This window comes from Schistocerca americana, chromosome 2 (assembly GCF_021461395.2).
Source record: "Schistocerca americana isolate TAMUIC-IGC-003095 chromosome 2, iqSchAmer2.1, whole genome shotgun sequence".
NCBI classification, from domain to species: domain Eukaryota; kingdom Metazoa; phylum Arthropoda; class Insecta; order Orthoptera; family Acrididae; genus Schistocerca; species Schistocerca americana.
In genome coordinates this window covers 355,214,786-355,238,294 of record NC_060120.1, presented here as the reverse complement: position 1 = coordinate 355,238,294, position 23,509 = coordinate 355,214,786, and the positions used below count along the sequence as shown (strand labels likewise).

General features: G+C 37.4%; 1 protein-coding gene across 1 annotated transcript in view; it reads left to right on the top strand.

The window, feature by feature from the left end:
- The window catches only part of LOC124596338 (SUN domain-containing protein 2-like), a 170,604-nt gene extending 147,311 nt beyond the window's left edge, over positions 1-23,293 (top strand). The window contains exons 6-8 of the mRNA XM_047135441.1: positions 5,079-5,246; positions 13,720-13,815; positions 23,058-23,293. Of these exons, the coding sequence (XP_046991397.1) occupies positions 5,079-5,246; positions 13,720-13,815; positions 23,058-23,144 (351 nt within the window). The 3' untranslated portion in view covers positions 23,145-23,293. The remainder of the gene's footprint in view (positions 1-5,078; positions 5,247-13,719; positions 13,816-23,057) is intronic.
- Positions 23,294-23,509: the final 216 nt, after the last annotated feature.

Below are 23,509 nucleotides of genomic sequence, written 5' to 3'. Positions count from 1 at the left end.
ATCCTCAACAAGGTTATTCACAAAGCCAAGAAATTGTGCTACTGGAAGTTTATAGTCAACTCTATGAATAAATCTAAAAATGTGGGAAGTTGATGTGACTTACCAAATGAAAGTGCTGGCAGGTCGACAGACACACAAACAAACACAAACATACACACAAAATTCAAGCTTTCACAACAAACTGTTGGTGTCTGTATATGTGTGGATGGATATGTGTGTGTGTGCGAGTGTATACCCGTCCTTTTTTCCCCCTAAGGTAAGTCTTTCCGCTCCCGGGATTGGAATGACTCCTTACCCTCTCCCTTAAAACCCACATCCTTTCGTCTTCCCCTCTCCTTCCCTCTTTCCTGATGAGGCAACAGTTTGTTGCGAAAGCTTGAATTTTGTGTGTATGTTTGTGTTTGTTTGTGTGTCTGTCAACCTGCCAGCACTTTCATTTGGTAAGTCACATCATCTTTGTTTTTAGATATATATTTCCTACGTGGAATGTTTCCCTCTATTATAATGTGGGAAGTTGTGTAGATAACAAGAGTCATTCAATAACAGATATTAAGAATGAGGATAATGTTCTCTGACTCAAAAAAATATGTGAAGTATTCAACTTCATAAACATTGGCAGCAAACATTCTTCTCAAATTGGTGCTCCAATGCTGTTCGGAACTGTTTATTCCCCAAAACAGTGTTTCTTGTTCCAGTCACGCCAGGTGAACTCAGCAGTATTATAAAACTGAATGCAGTCATGCTCATGAAGTTTTGGTGGCATGTCTGATTAACAGCTCAAAGAAATCTTGTGTCCTATCCCTTGTCAGATGTAATAAACTGCTCCTTGCTGTTGGACCATTTCCCTAAATTTTTCAAGGCAGCAAAAGTGGTTCCTCTCTTTAAAAAAAAGTTCATTAGAAGTCAGAATATGAAAGTGGTTTTAAGTTCCTGGAAAGCAACTGTTTGTTGAGACCTCATAATTGATGCTTTCCAGAAAGGTCCTATATTCATTTCTAAATGAAATTTATGTTGTACTCAGTAACAGAAAGTGTACAGCAAGAGTATTACTTGATCTCAAAAGATTTCTGATCTTGTCAGTGATGAATTAATTGTGGATAAACTGCAACAATTTGGAATTAGGGAAAAAGAGCAACAACTGGTTTAGATTTTATCTCTCAGTCAGAGTAAAAAAGTTGTGATCACCTCAAAAACTTTTGGAAGCATACAGTGAAAGCAGCAAGGCATAACACATTATGTTAGACTGTGAACTGAGATGTTGTAAAGCTACAGTGTGTGTTTTCTAATGTTAACACAAGTTTGCCATCATAAAAAGTTTATATAAAGAAAATCTGCATCATGAAATTATTTCAACACACATATTTTCAAGTTACAACCCAACTATGTCTCACAAGAAGGAGAATCTACCATGTAGACAAGCAGCCACACAACAGTTTCAACATTAGTGAAGACAAAATTAAGTAGAAATCGTAAACTGTGTTTATTCTAACTGCACTTGCTCATACCAGCATGTATCATACCAGCATGTATTTAGCTTGCAAACAGATGCAGTGTCTTTATTTTTTGAAGTTTGCTAATTTCTTTATTACTCCAATTATTGTAGTTAAATAGGTTCTTTTTTTTGGGGGGGGGGGGGGGGGGGTCAGGAGAGGAATGGTGTAATGCACATTAAAAGTTTAAGCTTATTTCCCACAAGGGAACTTGAGCGAGACTTGTCAGAGAACTGAATATGTTGTGCAGGACCTACTTCATGGGCCATCTATGTATTTACATTTAAGAGCTATATAAATCATGTTTGGCATGAGGCCACAGGATTTGCACCACTAGGGATCATGCTGAGTGTGAAATGTAGGAATTTAGTAAGGGAAGAGATTAAGTTCCCTATAAATTCCAAGCCTAAGTGCTTAGGAATCAGAAAAGAGAGTGAAGAAATTGATACAGAAAAAGACAGGAGTAAGAAAGAGGGCACAGGATTTGCTCCAAATGAGATTGTTCTGGAGTGAAATCCTGTAGTTTGTTAATGGAAAAGATTGAGTTCTCTGTCACTCAAGAGCTGACATCACAGAAGAAGGAGAAGACTGCAAAGGAATGAATGAGAAAGCAGAAGGAAGAAAGAGATGGCAAGAAAATTGGTTGAAACCTACTGTATTTGAAATAGGGGGCCTAATTTTCATTAATCCAAAGAAAATAGACTCCAAAATAAAAGGAATTTTTGCATGTTTACCATGGGTCATTTAAATTATAATGAGTGATGAAAAAGTTTCCTTCCTAAGGCTATACCATACAGAATCAGTATGCCAATCAGGCAAAATCACCATGAGCATTGAGGCAGTCATCCCACTGACACATCAGATTGAAGATATCTGTTTGGTAAAACACTGTGTCCTGCTGTGTGAAAAAGTCTGTAACTGCCTGCTGCACATCCACTTCTGACAAGTATCATCAACCCTACAAGGCCATTTTTAAAGGACTGAAGGCATGATATTCACATAGGGAGAGATCAGGGTTATAGGGTGGGTGCTCAAATATCTCCCACTTGAGTCTTCCAGTTGAGGCTGGACTCCCAGATCGCTCGATTTCTTCTATCTAATTGTGACCAGCATTGGACCTTGGCACACCATTGCTCAATGGTTTTTGAAAGATGTGCTGACCTTTAAACTTTCTTCATTCTCCAATGTACGTGTACTGGTGTTTGTCCTTGGGCAGTCAGGAAAAGAATAACAACATTTTGATCCTGTTTGTACTTGTTCAGTTATAACATCATTGTAGTTCACATTTCTGCATTAATTTCATGCAAATTAGAAAGACAAAAATGGCACACTGAACTTTTTTGTGCTTCTCAGTGCTTATTTCTCCACATCAGTTTCATGCTACATTGTACATATGCTGCAGCAACACCCTCAAATGGAAAACTTTGTGATAGCCACTTATAAAACGAAACCCACATGAAAATGTATATTTGCTGTCAGACTCCATTCCAAGGAGTAGCATGTCATTTACCAGCTCTGCCATAATCATTGCATAGCTCTTTATACTTATATGACTACCAACCAGCTGCCCGCCCGGATGAAAGGCCACCGCCAAAGTGTGGCCAAGAGCAAAGTAGACCACACTGTGGCACAACATGCAGCTGGACATAACATGCTTGATTTCAATGGCTGCTTCACTATCCGAGCCATCTGTATCCCCCCCTTCACCACCAGCTTTTCTGAACTGCACAGATGGCAGTTATCCTTACAACACATTCTCTGCCCCCATAATTATTCTGGCCTCAACCTGCAGTAACTTACTGTCCCTGCACCCCCCCCCCCCTCCCCCCGCCCAACAATTTCCACCCCTTCTGTCATATCACCTCCTCTTTATTCTCATCTTCCACCCTCTTTGCTTGCCTTCCCCTGCCAACACATCCACTCATCTTTCCCCATTCCTCTTCTTTTTTGCTCCATTTTCCCCCCTCCCTTCCCCACAACCTCTTGGTGCTGTGCGTGCCTGTTGAAATTCTAGTCCCTACACGCTCCATCAGACAGCCTCCTCTCTCTCCCCACCCACCCATACACTGCTATCCATCCCCCCCCCCCCCCCCCTCCAGACTGCTGCTTCCATCCCACATGATAGTTGCTTTCTGGCCTGAGCTACCAGAACTGGCAGTCATGTATGCATGAGGTGTGCATGCATGCTTGTGTGAATGAATGGTGTGTGTTTCTCTCTCTCTCTCTCTCTCTCTCTCTCTCTCTCTCTCTCTCTCTCCCTCCCCCCCCCCTCCTTTTTTTTCCTTGGTTTATCATTTTGTTGTGTTTTGTTTAATTTCATATTGTCAGAAATATTTATTTATTGAAGGCATGAATGAGTGTTGCAATTTTGGAGCTCAAGGAAGGGACCTAAATATTCATAAATTTCAAATTTTGGTAGGGTTTTATGATGTTATTTAAATTTTCCGTTACTATGACGTGTAGTCTTGTGCAGACTCTATTTTTTGTCATGACATTGTTTCATAATAGTTATTTGCAATAGTTCAGAGTAAAAGTAAGTGAGGGGTGATTAACATCACAATGAATTCCCACACTGTAAATATCTGCCTTCATAATCTTTTAAGATGTGTATAGTAAAATATCTGTGCAATCAATACAAGTACATTTGAACAATGCTTGCCTTTTATGCACCCTCAGCACAGAAGTATTATTGAGAGATCAGAGGAGTGATGTAGAAGGAGTGTGTTAAAAAATGATCACTGTCTGAAAAAGAATACGTGTAGAATTACTTCAGACAGTGAAGAGTATTTGACCTTGTGCTCTGATAAGAATACGTTTTTCTGGACTGCATATAAAAATAGACTGAAAATTAATGAAACTGTTTGATGATACACTATAAAAAGGAACTGTAACTATTAGTCCAAGTTAAAAATGATATGAACTGGCAGATGATTATTCTGTTCTTACATAGTACGGTAATAATGATGAACTGAGACAATCAAAAAGAGAAGTAATTTAAGTGCAGTAGCGACTGGCTGTCTTAAAATTTGTTTGACTGATTATTAAATATTATTCATCAGTTTGGGACTCTTACCGTTAGTCATCTGGAGAGAATTGGAGAGATGCTAACCAAACTCCAGTGCCACACACTACAGGAGAGGCTTGGTTATTACAGAGAGGTTTATTATGGATGTTCCAAGATTCCAGGAAGAGTCAGACAACATATTACTTTCTCTCAGATATGCCATATTTCCCAGATATGAGCACCACAATAAAATCACAGAAATTGCCGACATTGATACTCCCCATGCTCTATTCACTAATGGAATAGGGAAAAGGAGGGGGGGGAATAGAGCTATCAGCTGCACACTGAAAGGTGGTTTGCACAGGACAGATGTGGTTGTAGATAAAAATCCCTTGGTCATACTTCTAATTCTGTATTCACAACTACAAAACGATATTTTCATACAGTTGATGACTAGTAGAAATTATCCAATTATGTTTCTTCCAAACTAGCAATTGTTTGTTCTCTGCAAGATTTACAACTATTCCTTATATTTACAAAAATAGACAACCTTTCCATAACAGTACTTAAATGCTGTGTTGCAGGCAAATGTTTTGCCCGGTGAATGCTGGGCTTTCCATGGCAGTTCAGGCTCAGCAGCAATTAAACTGATTACGGAAATTTATGTGACAGCAGTGACCCTGGAGCACATTCCTCAGGCCCTGTCACCAACAGGAGAAAGGACTAGTGCACCAAAAGAGTTTTCAATATGGGTATATACTGCTTCTATGTTCTAACATGTAGGTTCTTAAAAAATTTAATACATCAAGTGATAGTTACTGTATTGCATGCTTTTATGACCAAGAATTGTACTTCTTCAGTTTGATGTGCCACACAGTCATATAGCTTTCATATGTGTAAAGCTTGCATATATGTCTTTAATCAAGCACCAAATTAAAACTATAGATCATATTAAAAATAGTATCCATTTTCCTAGTTTTATCTTACTTGAATTGTTAACTCTAGCATAAACACTATGTATTTCAGAGATATAAAGCTGGCATTTTTCTTATCTAGAGTAATGAGGAGCCTGGATTTCTGAAATTTTGGACCAGCTCCAGGCTTACAGTACTTTTCTTAATATTTGGAATTATGTATCAATTTTTCACACTCAGGTTCATGTTTGCATAGCTCTACCAACAAAAAATAGTATCCTCAGACAGTTTTACTAATTACATTAGTTGTTTTATAAGTGTTCCCAAATTTATAAATACAAGATTTTGTTTAACACGATCTGTCAGAAAATCTTTGCTCAACCTCAGCCTAAGTTGAATCGTGACTCATTCCCCTCCTAAATGTGATAAAAGTATTCCTCATACAGTACAGAAATATGATTTTTAATCAAGTACTGTACAAATAATATGACTTTCTTAAATGACATTGATGTTATTTAATTTATTAAAATAGATTGCAAAGTATCCTTCTATCACCTGCTCAGTATCTTCAGTATATTTGTCAATTCCAATGACATGAAAACTGCACTTCTTTCTTGATTTGTTTATAACCATTTAAACAACTTCATTGGAAAAGTTCCTTGGTACACAAAAGTAGTACTGCACACTACAGTTCCAGCACTGTCAAAAAATAGAGCATGAATGAAACCTTGAGTGATGAAAGGACTTTCATGGTATATCAACTTAACTGCAGCTGTTGTGCAGCTTTCTGTTAGTCATATTTACTATCAGACTCTCGACAAACACAGGCACAAAAAAATAATATTTACTGATAATATTTAACATCCTATTGCTGGAAATGTCACGGAAGATGACAGATGCAATGTGTATACATAATGCATTTCAGTATTACTGTCATTTTGATCATCCATTCCATTGCCGTTTCTTTTAAGCTTGAAAGATGAAAAATGGTTCTGTGTGAAGAGATGGAAATTGGTTCTCTGTCACACAGGTTTTAATGTACATGTGGCTCACTACAGTTTTCCCTTCTCTCTCCTCTTTCTCATATTTCTGTTAATATTCCTAATATTTTAACTTACATTTGACTCACAATCATTTTTACACCTCTGTTCTTTTTTTCATACTTCTACTAATATTGTGGTTCTTCATTATCATTGCCCTACAGATGATGGATCTGAGCAGGAGAACATGAGGAAACTTTGAAATGAGAGCAGCTGCAAGGAGGTGAGACCATACAGAAAAAATACATTGTAGGGGACAGGCGGTGTGGTGTAATATGGGTGGTGAAGACAAATAGCAGGCAGAACAGACTTTATTTTGAGCCATATTTTTTTAAAAAAATACTGAATTAATAAGGGAGATGGTTAAATCATTCCTGCTTAGGATGGTTCTGTGCGTGGAAGAATAAATTCTTCTGTTACATCTGAAATGAATCAGTGGTTGTGACACCAGGGGAGGGCACAGGAAACTAAGATAGCATGGGAAACCTTTTGTAAATGAATTATTCAATGAAACTTTAAACTGAATTTTGTGGTATTGGGAACATTTCTTTGAATTGTGCTTTAAACAGGCAGCAAGATATAAGAGGCTTGGAACTTTAATAGTGGCAACTATTTATTTACAGCTCGTACAAAATAGATACATGTTTCAAAGTTTTACTGACCTTCATAGTAGTCATCAGCATTGTGTATAATGTGGTGCCAGTAATATGGAAGTCGAAGGATACTTTTAGCAGTGTCTGTTGTGTTGACAATTCGAGCAGCGCAGTCTATTGCCTGACAAATTTGTAGCAGTTCTGAAGCGAATGCCATGAAGTGTTTCCTTCAGTTTAGAATTCGAGTTGAACTCATGAGGGCGTAAGTCAGGGGAGTGCAGTAGGTGGTATAGCACTTAGCAGCCCCATCAGTCAAACAAAACAGTAACAGCTTGCAATGTATGTGCTTGAGCATTGTCCTGCAAAATGATGGTCAGGTCCTGCAGAAAGTGTCATCATTATTGTCTCTATGCTGTTCATTTTTGGAACACAACCTATGACCAGCTTAGAGACAGAAGTGATGACACTTTCTGCAGGACCTGACCATCATTTTGCAGGACAATACTCAAGCACGTGCAGTGCAAGCTGTTACTGATTTGTTTGAGTGATGGGGCTGCCAAGTGCTATACCATCTACTGCACTCCCCTGACTTAGGCCCTTGTGAGTTCAACTCAGTTTCTAAACTGAAGGAAACACTTCATGGCATTCACTTCAAAACTGCTACAAATTCATCGGGCAATAGACGACGACGCTCAAACTGTCAACACAACTGGCACTGCTAAGAGTATCCTACGACTTCCACATTGCTGGCAACGGGTTACACACAATTCTGGTGACTACTTTGAAGGTCAGCAAATGTTTGAAACATGTATCTATTTTGTACAAGCTGTAAATAAATAGTTGCCACTATTACAGTTCCAACCCTCATATATTGAATTTTGCACCCCTCTTTGGTTCTACATATGGTTTTGCCACCCACATTTAGTGATTCTATTTTATTAGTTTCCCTTTTCTTTATATATGAGTTCAAGAGGCATCAACATGGTGCAGTTAATCAGCTGTAGATAGTGCATCAACTTATTTCAGTAATCTCTTTTCTTTCATTTGAAACAACTGTGGTGCTACCTATTTATAGATACAGATAAATGCACTCTTCATAACAGTGACATTAAATTGTGCACAAGATAATCTAGCTCATACAATGATGATTGCTGTGGCATAATATGGTGTTTAGAACATATTATAATTGTCATATCATGTTTCATTTAATTTTTCCCTTCAACAGTAGTGTACATTATCCACATTTGTTATTAATTTCAACTATTTTCACATTTATCACCTGAGTCTCCTTGTCAGCAGAACCTCAACACAAGTTCAAGACACAATGTTAGCTTCAGTTATTCAGTAAATTTTTTTCCAAGTTTTTCTCTCATTGTAACCCAAGTCTTTTTCTTGGATACGGTAGGTTCATTTATTAAAGGGGACTTACAACACTTGTAGCACAATAAGCCCTGAAATTAAAAGATATTCAGTGATGATAATTTAAAGTTATTTTGAATATTTCTTGGGCATTCAGACAGATGCCATTATTAGGAAGGTGCAGTATTTTGGCAAGCCATCTTCAGGATTTCATGATGACTGACTGTATTTCACTGAGTGCTGTCTTTATATCCCATCCCATTGCCCACAGCCTATAGCTGGCAGTTTCTGGGTGTGGAACTGATGCAGTTGTGAGGGAATCATGTGGTTGCAGCTCAATCCATTGTTCTCAATCACACTGCTACCGGCACCAGAGCGGGCCTCTGCCATTGCTGTGACAATAATCCTTTGTCCTTTCAATTACTATGACAGGAGCAGATTTCCACTGTTCTTTAATCATGCTCAGAGCTGGGTCCCAGGCCATGCTCAATTGAAAACTGCTATATTTATTCATTAGTTCATTCTAAATGTTCGGCAGTACTGTGAGAGGATTCTGCATGTTCACTACATTCACATGCCTATACCAGACAAATTTGTTGTTGTGTTCTACACTATGTGAACTTCTTGAGATGTCCTTTAGTGCACATGCATGTACATACATTTTAACAAACCTTGCAAATTTGGTGTAATTATATTCAAACATTTTAGTATGTTTGGTGTCAACATATCAATGCTTCTCTTAATATAACCTATGTTGTTATAGATGTCTGTTACATGTGAAGTATTATTTATGCATGAGGGAGTTGTTCCAGAGAGAATGAAATATGCCATTGTGAGACCTCTTTTCAAGTCTGGCAATGCTACAGATGTAAAAAATTATCGTCCTGTCTCTCTCTTAACAACATTCTCAAAGGTTCTTGAAAAGGCAGTGTATAACAGGATTGTGGCACATCTTGATAAACTTAATATTATTAACCACAGACAGTTTGGTTTTCAAAAAGGGGTTTCCACAGAGCGTGCCATATATTCACTCACAAATGATGTCTTGGAGTCTATTAATAGTAAGAAGTCTCCAGTTGGTGTCTTCTGTGATATTTCCAAGGCCTTTGATTGTGTAAACCACAAGATACTCTTGGAGAAGGCCTATCATTATGGAATCAAAGGGCCTATAGGTAACTGGCTAAAATCATATCTTCAAGACCGGAAACAAAAGGTGGTTCTACATGGCTGCAACAAAGGATCTCCTAATCTAGTGGATTCTGAATGGGGCAAAATTCAGCATGGAGTTCCCCAGGGATCTGTCCTTGGACCCTTGCTGTTTTTAATATATGTTAATGATTTACCCCTGTCCATTAGTAAAAATTGTGAATTCACAATGTTTGCTGATGATACAAGCATTGTCATTGATGGTCAGTCTACTGCTGATCTGGAGACTGATGTTAATGATATACTCAGAGAAGTTACAGCTTGGTTTTCAATAAATTCTCTTTCAGTTAATATTAAAAAAACTAATTTTATACAGTTCCACACAGAAAATAAAACTCGAGAAAGTATAGTAATTGCTCATGACAACCAGGAACTAGAACAGGTGCAATCCACTAAATTCCTGGGGGTTCACATTGACAGTAGGCTCAACTGGGAACAGCATGTGTCCCTTACTCTAAAAAGGCTTTCATCAGCAACTTTTGCTCTAAGAATAATTACTCATTTTGGGGACATCAACATTTTAAAATCGTCTTACTTTGGGTACTTTCACTCATTAATGAGTTACGGAATAATATTCTGGGGTAATTCACCAGCCTCAAAAAAAATCTTAACTGCTCAGAAGAGAGCAGTCAGAATCATGTGTGGGGTTCCTCCACGAACCTCATATGTACTGACCACAACATGTCAGTATATATACTCTCTGATGAATGTAGTTAATAAAGACTATGCTCAGTATGAAACAAATTGTTCATACCATAACTACAATACTAGAGGTAAAGATGATCTACATGTTGAACTAAAAAATTTAACACTTGTACAGAAGGGAGTAAAGTATGCGACTATAAAGACTTTTAATGCATTGCCTAATTATATTAAATGTACAATAGAAAATGAAACGCAGTTCAAAGGTATGTTAAAAAAATACCTGCTCGACCATCCACTGTACTCGTTAGATGAATTCTTTTCCAGAAGTAATGCCCTCCCTTAATAATAGATGTATTTAGTCTCTTAGTTATTAGATGGATGATACAATATTATGTTAATGTTATAGTGTTAATGTTATAGTTATAATGTTATATTGAGAATTGCTATACTAGTTTAATGACAGCTTGTAATATCTATATCATTGAATTATATTACTATTCTGTAGCATTAATTGTATTTGTACAATTGTATTGACACGTTCCACATCCAGGCGAATCACTCGCACGTACGGATCTATGGAATGCGCATACCAAATAAAATAAATAAATAAAAAATCATTCTTTGAACAGAAGTAGTGCCATGTTTTATGACAGTGTCTCTCTTAATGAATATAAACACTGTTACATTCTATGATAGTTTCCCTCTTAAAAATCCTGCATGGTAAATTGGTTTCATAGTCTGGCCTGTTAGTTTCAGATATAGTATATAAAATGAAGAATTTCTGTGTAATTTTCCTTCACACATTGCAATAGTTTTACACATTCTTTATTATGGTTATATTGTAGATTTGCCTTCATCGTACTCAAAATGGCATTTCGTTTAGTAATGTAAGTTTTGCTTCAGGAGGTTCTCTTATGGGATAACTGTTTATGAAAAGAATGCAAATTTATGTGTTAAATCTGAATCATTACAAACTACAGCCAGGATAATATTTCTGTTTCCCAGTAGGTTTCTATTAATGTGCCAGACATCCTGGATAGTTTCTAATATAGGCTCACAAACAGATTGTATTATTGTACTTAACATACTCTATGTAGTTATGAGATAGTCCATTTAGTTATATTTTGATTTCCAAAAATTGAGTTAGCTTCACAACACCGCATACTAAGAAGAGTCAGTTTCTCATTAGAAGTCAAGGTGAGGTTAAATTGGTTCAAGTAAGGATATCCAGTAAGCAGTAGTAAATTTTTAAAAATATTTCTTATGATTTTTACCTTTTATGGCATGCTGTAAATTTCTTGTTGTATGTACATAACATATATTGTCAGGTTTCGTAAGTCCCTTGCAGACAGAGACTGATTTCGCCAGTCTTATGGTGACACACATTATAGCTTATGCAATGATTTGTCAGCAAATATAACATTTGAAAGGTTCTTTAAAACATTTTTGACATAATTTAATGATGACATTCTCACAAAGCAATAGGCAAAGGCCTCAAAAGCAAGGCCATGAATAAATAAATCCATGGTATAGTGAAAAACTAACAAATGTGAAAAACCAAGTTATGCTGTTGCACAATGTATATGAAAGTCTGAATACTGACAATGCCAGATTAACCTATCTTAAATATAGGAATGAGCATAAAAAACCCATTGCAGAAGTCAAAAAAGCAGACAATTTCAGCAGTATTGAGAATTCCACCAAGTGCAAAGCCTCATGGAAATTAATAAATAGTATGGCTAAAAATGAAAGAAACAAGAAAATTAATATATGCCTCCAAAAATTTAATGATTATTGTGTTAAATGAATTGAGGAAGTAGGAAATTCTTTTATCAAACCTGATATTATTTCATCAGAGATTCTTTCAAAAAATGTTTGTAAACTACCAGCTAATACACACATGTCTGCCTTCTCTGAGATCTCTCCAAGGATAGTAAAACAGCTAAAACCAGCAGACAATGTAGATGTATAAGACATATTTTGTAATGTACTAAAGACAGTAATAGATTATATTGTGTATCCCTTAGCATATTGTATAAACAAGTGCATAGCTGAGAGATATTTCCCTGATGAGCTAAAAGTGTGTAGGGTAGTTCCAATACATAAAGAAGGATATACTGACTTACTTTCAAGTTACACGCCAATTTCTATAGTCCTAGCGTTTTCTAAAGTACTGGAATGTGTAATTTACCAACAATTATATGTTTACTTTGAAAAACTAGGAATAATTAGTGAATCACAGTATGGTTTTAGGAAAAATTTGTCAACAGTTGATGCTATAGACTCTGTAGTCAAATACATACATCAAGTGTTTGAGGACAAAAGGATTTTCTCAAGCCACTTTTCGTGATCTAAGTAAAGCTTTTGACTTTGTAGAGCACACACCACTTCTGGAAAAAAAATTGGACTCTATGGCTGTGAAGGTAACAGCCTTAAACTATTAAACTCATATCTACAGGACCATAGGTAAATTGTCTGTGTTGGCAAGGAAATGTCAAGAATAGAAAAGTTAAGGTAGGTGTTCCCCAAGGATCCACACTGGGCCCTTTTATGTTCCTAATAATGATCAATGATCTGCCATCATTTATGAAGTCTAGTACAGTTCATTGTAGTAATGATCTAAGCAGCCTTAGAAGTTGTGTTGCAAAGACAGTGGACCAAGCTTCCAACTGGTTTAAAGAAAATGGCTTCTTATTGAATGGCAACAAAACACAGCACATATGTTAAGTTTTGGGGGGTATATTTAGATGGTAAATTACCTTGGAGTCAACATGTACAATATATTAGTGTAAGCTGTCAAGAGTAATTTATCTGTTAAGGAGACTTATGGATTGTGTACCCATAAAGTATGTTAGAATATCATATTTCTCTTTCTTCCAAAGCATACTAACATATGGCATTTTATGGGGGAAGTATAGTTGTGTGCATGAGATCTTAATACTGCAAAAAAAAGCTATTAGGTAATTACTGGTTCTTCTTGTAAGATACACTGTAAACTGCTTTTTTGTGAATGAAAGATCATGACTGCAATAAACTTATAGTATGCTGTAATTTACACAAAAAACAGAAGTTACCAGAAACAAAATGCGGAGAAATTGTACATCGTTACAGTTCAAGAGAGAACAGATGTATTTATATCCAATACCACAGACTGTCAAAATCACTGAACGATTATGAACTCGTGAGGCACAAATTATCTAATAAGATTCCACAATCTGTATAAGAATTACCTGTACAAGCTTTCAAGCAAATACTGCCAGTCTATGATGTAACTGAATATTTCAACTGTAATAGAATATTATAACACTAATAACAATCCTGTTGTTTCTTTTAAATTATAATATGTATGATATTGTCTATTGCTTTATTGGCCGAATGACAGTAAACTAATAATAATAATAATAATAATTATTATTATTATTATCTCCTGCAGTTTGGCATCTTCTATAACAACATCTCTTTCTACAGGGTATTACTTCAGTAGACAGTGATGAAGATGCTTTTTGTTTTGGTCAATTTTTGTATGATCTGAAAGGACCACCAGTACAGACTTTTAAGGTCAAGGTATTTAAGACCTCCTTTATTCAGTCACCACATAATCAGGATACACTGTATAGACTATCAAATCCAAACATTTAAGATAAGGTATTTTGTTAGATCTAGGGATATTTTGTGGCAGTGAACTTTTATATCTGTCATTGTTTGATTAAGTGATTGATTTAATTTTGTTCTGTTTGATCACATTAGCCACATAGTGGACAAGTCAGCAGTTTATCCTGAAGTGATAAAATATAGTCTATGTATTACAATTTAAAACAAGTATTTAACAAATATGGTAATGACAAATATTACTTACATTTATCTGTAGTTCTATGACATTAATTTCTTAACTTAACATTGCTATACATGTATTTACAGATACTCTTTAACATAGATACCATATCACATAACTTACAAAAAATGACTTTCATTAGTTATACAACTATCAAACTGTAAAGTTCTTGTTACATGAAATACACTGCAACCAGCTTGCAAAAGGTCTTCTGACATGCAATCGCTTGTAGATACCGAGGGGTCTCTGTTGAGAGGCCAGACAAACGTGTGGTTCCTGTAGAGGAGCAGCAGCCTTTTCAGCAGTTGCAAGGGCAACAGTCTGGATGACTGACTGATCTGGCCTTGTAACATTAACCAAAATGGCCTTGCTGTGCTGTTACTGTGAACGGCTGAAAGCAAGGGGAAACTACAGCTGTAATTTTTCCCAAGGGCATGCAGATTTTCTGTATGGTTAAATGATGATGGCGTCCTCTTGGGTAAAATATTCTGGAGGTAAAATAGTTCCCCAGTCAGATCTCTGGGTGGGGACTACTCAGGAGGACATCATTATCTGGAGAAGCAAAACTGGTGTTTTACGGAACAGAGCTTGGAATGTCAGATGCCTTAATCGGGCTGGTAGGTTAGAAAATTTAAAAAGGGAAATGGTCAGGTTAAAATTAGATGCAGTGGGAATTAATGAAGTTTGGTGGCAGGAGGAACAAGACTTCTGGTCAGGTGAATACAGGGTTATAAATACAAAATCAAATAGGGGTAATGCAGGAGTAGTTTTACCAATGAATAAAAAAATAGGAGCGCGTGTAAGCTGTTACAAACAGCATAGTGAATGCATTATTGTAGCCAAGATAGACACGAAGCCCATGCCTACCATAGTAGTACAAGTTAATATGCCAGCTACTCCGCAGATGATGAAGAGATTGAAGAAATATATGATGTGATAAAAGAAATTATTCAGCTAGTGAAGAGAGACAAAAATTTAATAGTCATGGAGGACTGGAATTAGATGGCAAGAAAAGGAAGAGAGGGAAAAGTAGGTGAATATGGACTGGAACGAATGAAAGAGGAAGCTGCCTGGTAGAATTTTGCACAGAGTATAACTTAATCATAGCTAACACTTGGTTGAAGAATAATGAAAGAAGGTTTGTGTATGTGGAAGAGGCCTGAGATGCTGGAAGATTTCAGATAGATTATAATGGTAAGACAGAGATTTAGGAACCAGGTTTTAAATTGTAAGACATTTCCAGGGGCAGCTGTGGACTCTGAGCACAATTTATTGGTTGTGAACTGTAGACTAAAAGTGAAGAAACTCCAAAAAGATGGAAATTGAAGGAGATGGGACCTGAATAAACTGAAAGAACCAGAAGTTGTAGAGAGTTTCAGAAAGAGCAGTATGGAATGATTGACAAGAATGGGGAAAAGAAATACAGTAGAAGAAGAATGTGCAGCTTTGAGAGAAGAAATAGTGAAGCAGCAGGGGATCAAGTAGGCAGAAAGACGAGGGCTAGTAGAAATCCTTGGGTAACAGAAGAGATACTGAATTTAACTGATGAAAGGAGAAAATATAAAAATGCAGTAACAGAAGTAGGCAAAAAGGAATCTCAAAAACGAGATCGACAGATAGTGCAAAATAGCTAATCAGGGATGGGTGGAGGACAAATGTAATGATGTAGAAGCATATATCACTAGGGGTAAGATAGATACTGCCTACAGGAAAATTAAGGAGACCTTTGGACAAAAGAGAACCATGACTATGAATATCAAGAGCTAAAATGGATATCAAGAGCTAAGATGGAAAACCAGTTCTAGGCAAAGAAAGGAAAGCAGAAAGGTGGAAGGAGCATACAAAGGGTCTATACAGGGGTGATGTACTTGAGAGAAATATTATGGAAATGGCAGAGGATGTTGATGAAGATGAAATGGGAGATATGATACTGTGTGAAGAATTTGATAGAGCACTGAAAGACCTAAGTCAAATCAAGGCCCCAGGAGTAGACAACACTGCATTAAAACTACTGATAGCCTTGGCAGAACCAGCCATGACAAAACCCTACCATCTGGTGAGCAAGATGTATGAGACAAGCGAAATACCCTCAGAGTTCAAGAAGAATACAATAATTCCAATCTCAAAGAAAGCAGGTGTTGACAAGTGTGAAAATTACCGAACTATCAGTATGGTAAGTCACAACTGCAAAATACTAACATGAATTCTTTATAGACGAAAACTGGTAGAAGCTGACCTCAGGGAAGATCAATTTGTATTCTGTAGAAATATGGGAACACGTGAGGCAACACTAACCCTACAACTTATCTTAGAAGATAGATTAAGGAAAGGCAAACATATGTTTCTAGCATTTGTAGACTTAAGCTTTTGATAATGTTGATTGGAATACTCTCTTTCAAATTTTGAAGGTGTCAGGGGTAAAATTCAGGGAACGAAAGGCTATTTACAATTTGCACAGGAACCAGATGGCAGTTGCAGGGTGTTTCAAAAATGACCGGTATATTTGAAACGGCAATAAAAACTAAACGAGCAGCGATAGAAATACACCGTTTGTTGCAATGTGCTTGGGACAACAGTACATTTTCGGGCGGACAAACTTTCGAAACTACAGTAGTTACAATTTTCAACAACAGATGGCGCTGCAAGTGATGTGAAAGATATAGAAGACAACGCAGTCTGTGGGTGCGCCATTCTGTACGTCGTCTTTCTGCTGTAAGCATGTGCTGTTCACAACATGCAAGTGTGCTGTAGACAACACGGTTTATTCCTTAGAACAGAGGATTTTTCTGGTGTTGGAATTTCACTGCCTAGAACACAGTGTTGTTGCAACAAGACGAAGTTTTCAACGGAGGTTTAATGTAACCAAAGGACCGAAAAGCGATACAATAAAGGATCTGTTTGAAAAATTTCAACGGACTGGGAACGTGACGGATGAACGTGCTGGAAAGGTAGGGCGACCGCGTATGGCAACCACAGAGGGCAACGAGCAGCTAGTGCAGCAGGTGATCCAACAGCGGCCTCGGGTTTCCGTTCACCGTGTTGCAGCTGCGGTCCAAATGACGCCAACGTCCACGCATCGTCTCATGCACCAGAGATTACACCTCTATCCATACAAAATTCAAACGCGGCAAACCCTCAGCGCCGCTACCATTGCTGCACGAGAGACATTCGCTAACGATATAGTGCACAGGATTGATGACGGCGATATGCATGTGGGCAGCATTTGGTTTACTGACGAAGCTTATTTTTACCTGGACGGCTTCGTCAATAAACAGAACTGGCGCGCATATGGGGAACCGAAAAGCCCTGTTGCAGTCCCATCGTCCCTGCATCCTCAAAAAGTACTGGTCTGGGCCGCCATTTCTTCCAAAGGAATCATTGGCCCATTTTTCATATCCGAAACGATTACTGCATCACGCTATCTGGACATTCTTCGTGAATTTGTGGCGGTACAAACTGCCTTAGACAACACTGCGAACACCTCGTGGTTTATCCAAGATGGTGCCCGGCCACATCACACGGCCGACGTCTTTAATTTCCTGAATGAATATTTCGATGATCGTGTGATTGCTTTGGGCTATCCGAAACATACAGGAGGCGGCGTGGATTGGCCTCCCTATTCGCCAGACATGAACCCCTGTGACTTCTTTCTGTGGGGACACTTGAAAGACCAGGTGTACCGCCAGAATCCAGAAACAATTGAACAGCTGAAGCAGTACATGTCATCTGCATGTGAAGCCATTCCGCCAGACACGTTGTCAAAGGTTTCAGGTAATTTCATTCAGAGACTACGCCATATTATTGCTACGCATGGTGGATATGTGGAAAATATCGTACTATAGAGTTTCCCAGACCGCAGCGCCATCTGTTGTTGAAAATTGTAACTACTGTAATTTCGAAAGTTTGTCTGCCTGAAAATGTACTGTTGTCCCAAGCATATTGCAACAAACGGTGTATTTCTATCGCTGCTCGTTTAGTTTTTATTGCCGTTTCAAATATACCGGTCATATTTGAAACACCCTGTATAAGAGCCAAGGAGCATGAAAGGGAAGCTGTGGTTGAGAAGGGAGTGAGGCAGGGTTGTATCCTAACCCCAGCTGGTGGCAGGAGTAAAATTCAAGGAATGAAAGGCTATTTAAAATTTGTACAGGAGCCAGATGACAGTTATAAGAGTCGAGGAGCATGAAAGAGAAGCTATGGTTGAGAAGGGATTGAGGCAGGAATGTAGCCTATACCCACTGTTATTCAGTCTGCATATTTATCAAGCAGTAAAGTAAACAAAAGAAAAATCTGGAGTAGGAATTAAAATCCGTGGAGAAGAATTAAAAACTCTGAGATTTGCCGATGACATTGTAGTTGTGTCAGTGATGGCAAAGGACCTCAAAGAGCAGGTGAACAAAATGGACAGTATCTTGAAAGGAGGATATAAGATGAACATCAACAAAAGCAAAATCATGATAATGGAATGTAGTCAAATTAAGTCATGTGATGCTGAGGGAATAAGATTTATAAATGAGACACTTAAAGTGGTACGTGAGTTTTGCTATTTGGGCAGCGAAATAACTGATGATGGTTGAAGTAGAGAGGATATAAAATGTAGACTGGCAATGGCAAGGAAAGTGTTTCTGAAGAAGAGAAATTTGTTAACATCGAGTATAGATTTAAGTGTCAGGAAGTCGTTTCTGAAAGTATTTGTATGGAGTGTAGCCATGTATGGAAGTGAAACATGGACGATAAATAGTTTAGACAAGAAGAGAATAGAAGCTTTCGAAATGTGGTGCTACAGAAGAATGCTGAAGATTAGATGGGTAGATCAACTAACTAGTGAGGAGGAACTGAATAGAATGGGGGAGAAAAGGTTGCTGATTGTACGTATGTTTTGAAACACAAAAGATGAAACAGAAGGTCACATCAAGTAATATATAAATGAAAGTGATGCTTGTTTCAGTCTGAAGAGAGAACAAATAAGATGTGACACAGAAGGATGGAAGTACTGATTTTAAGGAGTGGTGTGAAAATAAAGTATAATGATTGACTCCACAATTAAAAAGTCTCCTCAAGTTAATGGTAAGGCAGAAGGAATAAATCTTATTACCATGAAAAAAACAAGCTGCATGTTCTTTGATTCAAAAGTTGGAAACAAAATGGGCTGTGCAATTTTGACTGCAGCTTATCTCATGAACAGAAGTATGACAACAACTGTTCATGTGATTCCAGCTCAGATGTGGTGTGGGAGATCATCATCTTTGTGATGATTGGGTATATTTGGAGTTGCAGTATTCAGAAAAAACTTAATGGAAGAGGTGAAAAGGCATTTTTGTAGCATATACAGACTGTGGCTATGTTGTATGGAATATAATGTTTTTTCAAGAAGAAGGAAGAGAAAAGAATAGAAACTTCAGAAGAAGATAAAAAACATATCAGAGACTAAAATGTCAAATAAATTTATGAAAGAGATGTGACAATTATGTCATGCTACTAAGGCTATAAATGAAAAGAAAGAATCATTGAATAAAAATGAAACATGGACTCTGGTGAATAAACAAACTGCTCATGGAAAAGAAATAATTACACAAAAATGGATCTTCAAGAAAAGGATAATGGAAAGTATTAAGCTAAGCTAGTTGCAAAAGGATGTCACCAATATCAAAGAAAACTGAATTTAAAAGAATTTTTACTTCTGTTGTACAAATTAATTCCTTGAGATTCCTATCTGCATATCAAAAGTGCTCTGGTTGTAATGAATGCTTCTGGAAATTAGCCATACAACTAAACTCTTATCAGAAAAAGTGAGGCTATAGCTTGTGTGGAGCAACCTTGTAAGGGAGTGACAAACCAGCCATGCTCCCTTGAAGGACCTCTCCAGTCACCTCTCCATTCCACATTTATTTTTTGACAGAACACTTCATCCTAGGCTCGTCGCATTTTTTAAAGAACCGTCTTCACAATTTCAGCGACGGATCTTACATTATCCTTAATTATGCAGTTGAGGTTAAGGCCAAACCTCTTCTGAGCACCCCCAATAGTCACCACAAATCATGAATACTTCTCAAAAATCATTCAAAGTAAGAGAAATATATGTGTGTAATTTTTTTGTACCAAGTATGGGGAAAGAATTAATTTCAATATAACATTTCTAATCCTATTCACAGCACTGTAAATGGGAATAGGATCAGACATAAAAAAATTTGTAAAAAACATAATATTATGGTATATACTTGTTTACAAAGAATAAGGTCAGACTCATCCTCTTTATTTAGCTTTCCAGTACATGTATAATAATGCAGTAATATAACACAACTTGTCGCATGATCTGTCAGTGTATTAGTACACAGTCATCCTCCTCCTTCATATTTTAAATTAGTTAATTATTACTGGATGAATTGGCCAGAAAGTTTCATTGAGTTGAAATTCCCGTTGATTTTACTCTTAAGTTTAGATAGAGTAAGCTCCAAAAGATTATAGCAGTTTAAGGGCAGTTCATTATTAATGTAGATTCCAACAGCTTCTGCACTTTGTTAATGTAGACCTTGACTCATTTCATATCCGTTACAGCTTCCTTCATGATAGGATCTACAGATTATGATGAATGAATCAATAAATGATTGAAGGAAACACTACTCCAAAAGTGACAAAATGCACGATTTAAAGAGTAAATTAATTAAGGGAAATACTATTGGAAACATCAACAAAGTGTGTGTATATGAACTAGAGTGCTGAACTAAGGATGTTGTTCATTCATTCTATTGTTAATATTTTTTAAGTTGTACCAGTCATATTATAAGGGGTATTCATAAAGAATTGAGCCAGAGGCATAATTACAGAAACCAGTACCTGTATGTTAGAAGTATTGAGCCTGGCTGTTGTGACATTTGTCCCACTGTAACACAAGGCGGTGAATGGCTGTCTCATAAAATTCCCGGGGCTGCAATGTTAAACAGTTCTGCACATACAGTTGGATGCCGTCATTTGAAGTGAATTGTTTGCCCCTCAGAGCCTTTGTAAGGGGGCCAAAAATGGTGTAATCACAGGGAGATAGGTCCGGACTGTACGGAGGGTATATGAGAACCTCCCATTTGAATTTCTGCAGGAGTGCCGTGACAGTGTTGGCTGCATGAGGCTTTGCTTTGTCTTGGAGCAGAATGACCCCATGGGTGAGATTGCCTGGTTGTTTTGAGTTGATTGCTTGGCGAAGGGTGGTCAAGGTTTGTGAGTAATGTTGGGCATTCACTGTTGTCCCATGCTGCAGGAAATGAATCAGAAGGGGACCACCTTGGTCAAAGAAAAAATGTCAGCATAACCTTTCCTGCTCTCATGTGGATGGCCTTGGCTCTTTTTTAGTGGTGGTGACCCTGGATGCTTCCACTAGAGACTGTCGTTTTGATTCTGGTTCAAAGTGATGACACCTTGACTCATCTCCAGCCACCACTCATGGCAAGGAACACATTCCTTTCCTGAGCATAGCACTGCAGATGAGCAACACAGTAGGCCATTCAACATGCTTCCTGGTGTGTTTGAAGACTGTGGGGCACCCACTGGGCACACACTTTGTGCATGTGCAGTCGTTCGTTAATGATGGTGTGAACACTTCCAACGCTCAATCTGACCATGGCAACTATGGCTTTCACTGTCACTCGGCAGTCCTGGATAATGAGTGCATCCACCAGCTGGACAATGTCATCGGCAATGCACTGTGGTGCTCCAGACTGTGCATCATCGGCTAACGATACCCGTCCTTCCCTGAAGTGCTTGTGCCATGCCTTGACACTTCCAAGGGACATGTAGTGTTCACCGTACACTTGTGACATTCTTCAATGAATATCCGTTCCTCCTACTCCTTCAGCTGTCAGAAAATGAACACGACCTCTTTGCTCTTCTGTTGATGCCTCCACGTCACTGTTTCCAATGCAACTGGCAGCATTGGATGATTGGTGCTTGCTGCTGCTAGCTCTGTATACTCACATGATGTGCACATGTGCCCTCTAGTGACAGGCTGTGAACTTCCACACTCTGGTCGGAACCACACCTCATTACACATGCCACGATAATATCCTCCTGTCACTGGTTTGCGTATTCCAGACTCCAGCTCATTTCTTTTTAATGCCCCTTATACAAACAATTAATGAGATCAAAATACTTACGAGAATAATCTTTTCGTCCAACAGAATTACAGCCCTAAGTTATATTCGATGACTGAGATGAGGATTCATTCTAATCATGGAAATCCAAACTACACGTGTGTGTACAGATTAAGGATCCATGGGACTATCAATAACATGTCATGTGGAGTGTTCTAGATGTCAAAGATGGGGACATTAAACTGCTGCTATACTACCAGCTTGTTTCACTGGTTGTCATTGCTCTACTCTTTACTATTTTTTATTGTTGTACATCAGTCAAGTATGAGTGAGCAAAATAAAAATGTTGGTTGATGAAACTTTAGTTTTCTTTGTTCATTGAGACACTGCATTGATACTTAATAATAAAAACTCTTTCATAACAACATAACAATCAAGAGATTGGATATGGAAATAAGTAACAGAGTAACAAATGTCTTGGGTCTATCAAAAATAAAGAAAAATAACAATAAAAATATCAATCCCACAAGAAGTAATATTTCTCTGCTCAAAAATAATTAGTTTGACACCCAATTTTATTACATAGAAAAGCTCCTTTGCAGTATCAAATAAAATATTTAAAGCAAGGATTTGTGTGCAAACTGAAGTAAATGGAAAAAAAAACTTTAAATCCATACTATAGCATACTAAACAGAAACTCCTTTTAATCATTTTCTTCTTGTATATAATTTGTAAGCTATTAGTGGTACTGAATTATCTTTCCTGATTAACAATATGTATTTTAATCTGACGCAGTATAGCAAAAGTAATGGTGAACATAACACTTCTTGTAAAGTTTATTACTACTACTCTCTGTTATAATTTTTTACTCATTACTGTTTATTTTCTGTTTACAGTATTATACGTACAGTCTTGTTCTGCATCGAGATGACTTACTTCCACATATGAATCTGTGGATATCATGTACAATAAGTAATAAATAAGCTTGTGGCAACACAATCAAACACTTATAAGACATTCATTGAAGGGATATAGTGTGTAATATCTTTAGTTCTGTTCCTTTGTCGTCATGCATTTTGTCTTATGCCTACGTGGTTGGTGTTTTATATTCTCCTTCTTGAATGCTTTTGCAAGTGTACAGTAATAAATTGCAGTATTTCACCTGCAGCAGTTATATGTTATTTTTACTGTGACTGGATATGTCTTGTATCGGCTATGGATAATGAGAAACACATCAAGTGTGAATCTGTGGTTCCAGTTATAACAGAGACCACGTCACCAGATCCAGATCCATTATTGAACAAATGAAACAGACTGACTATGAATAATAGGTCTCAAATGCTTCAAC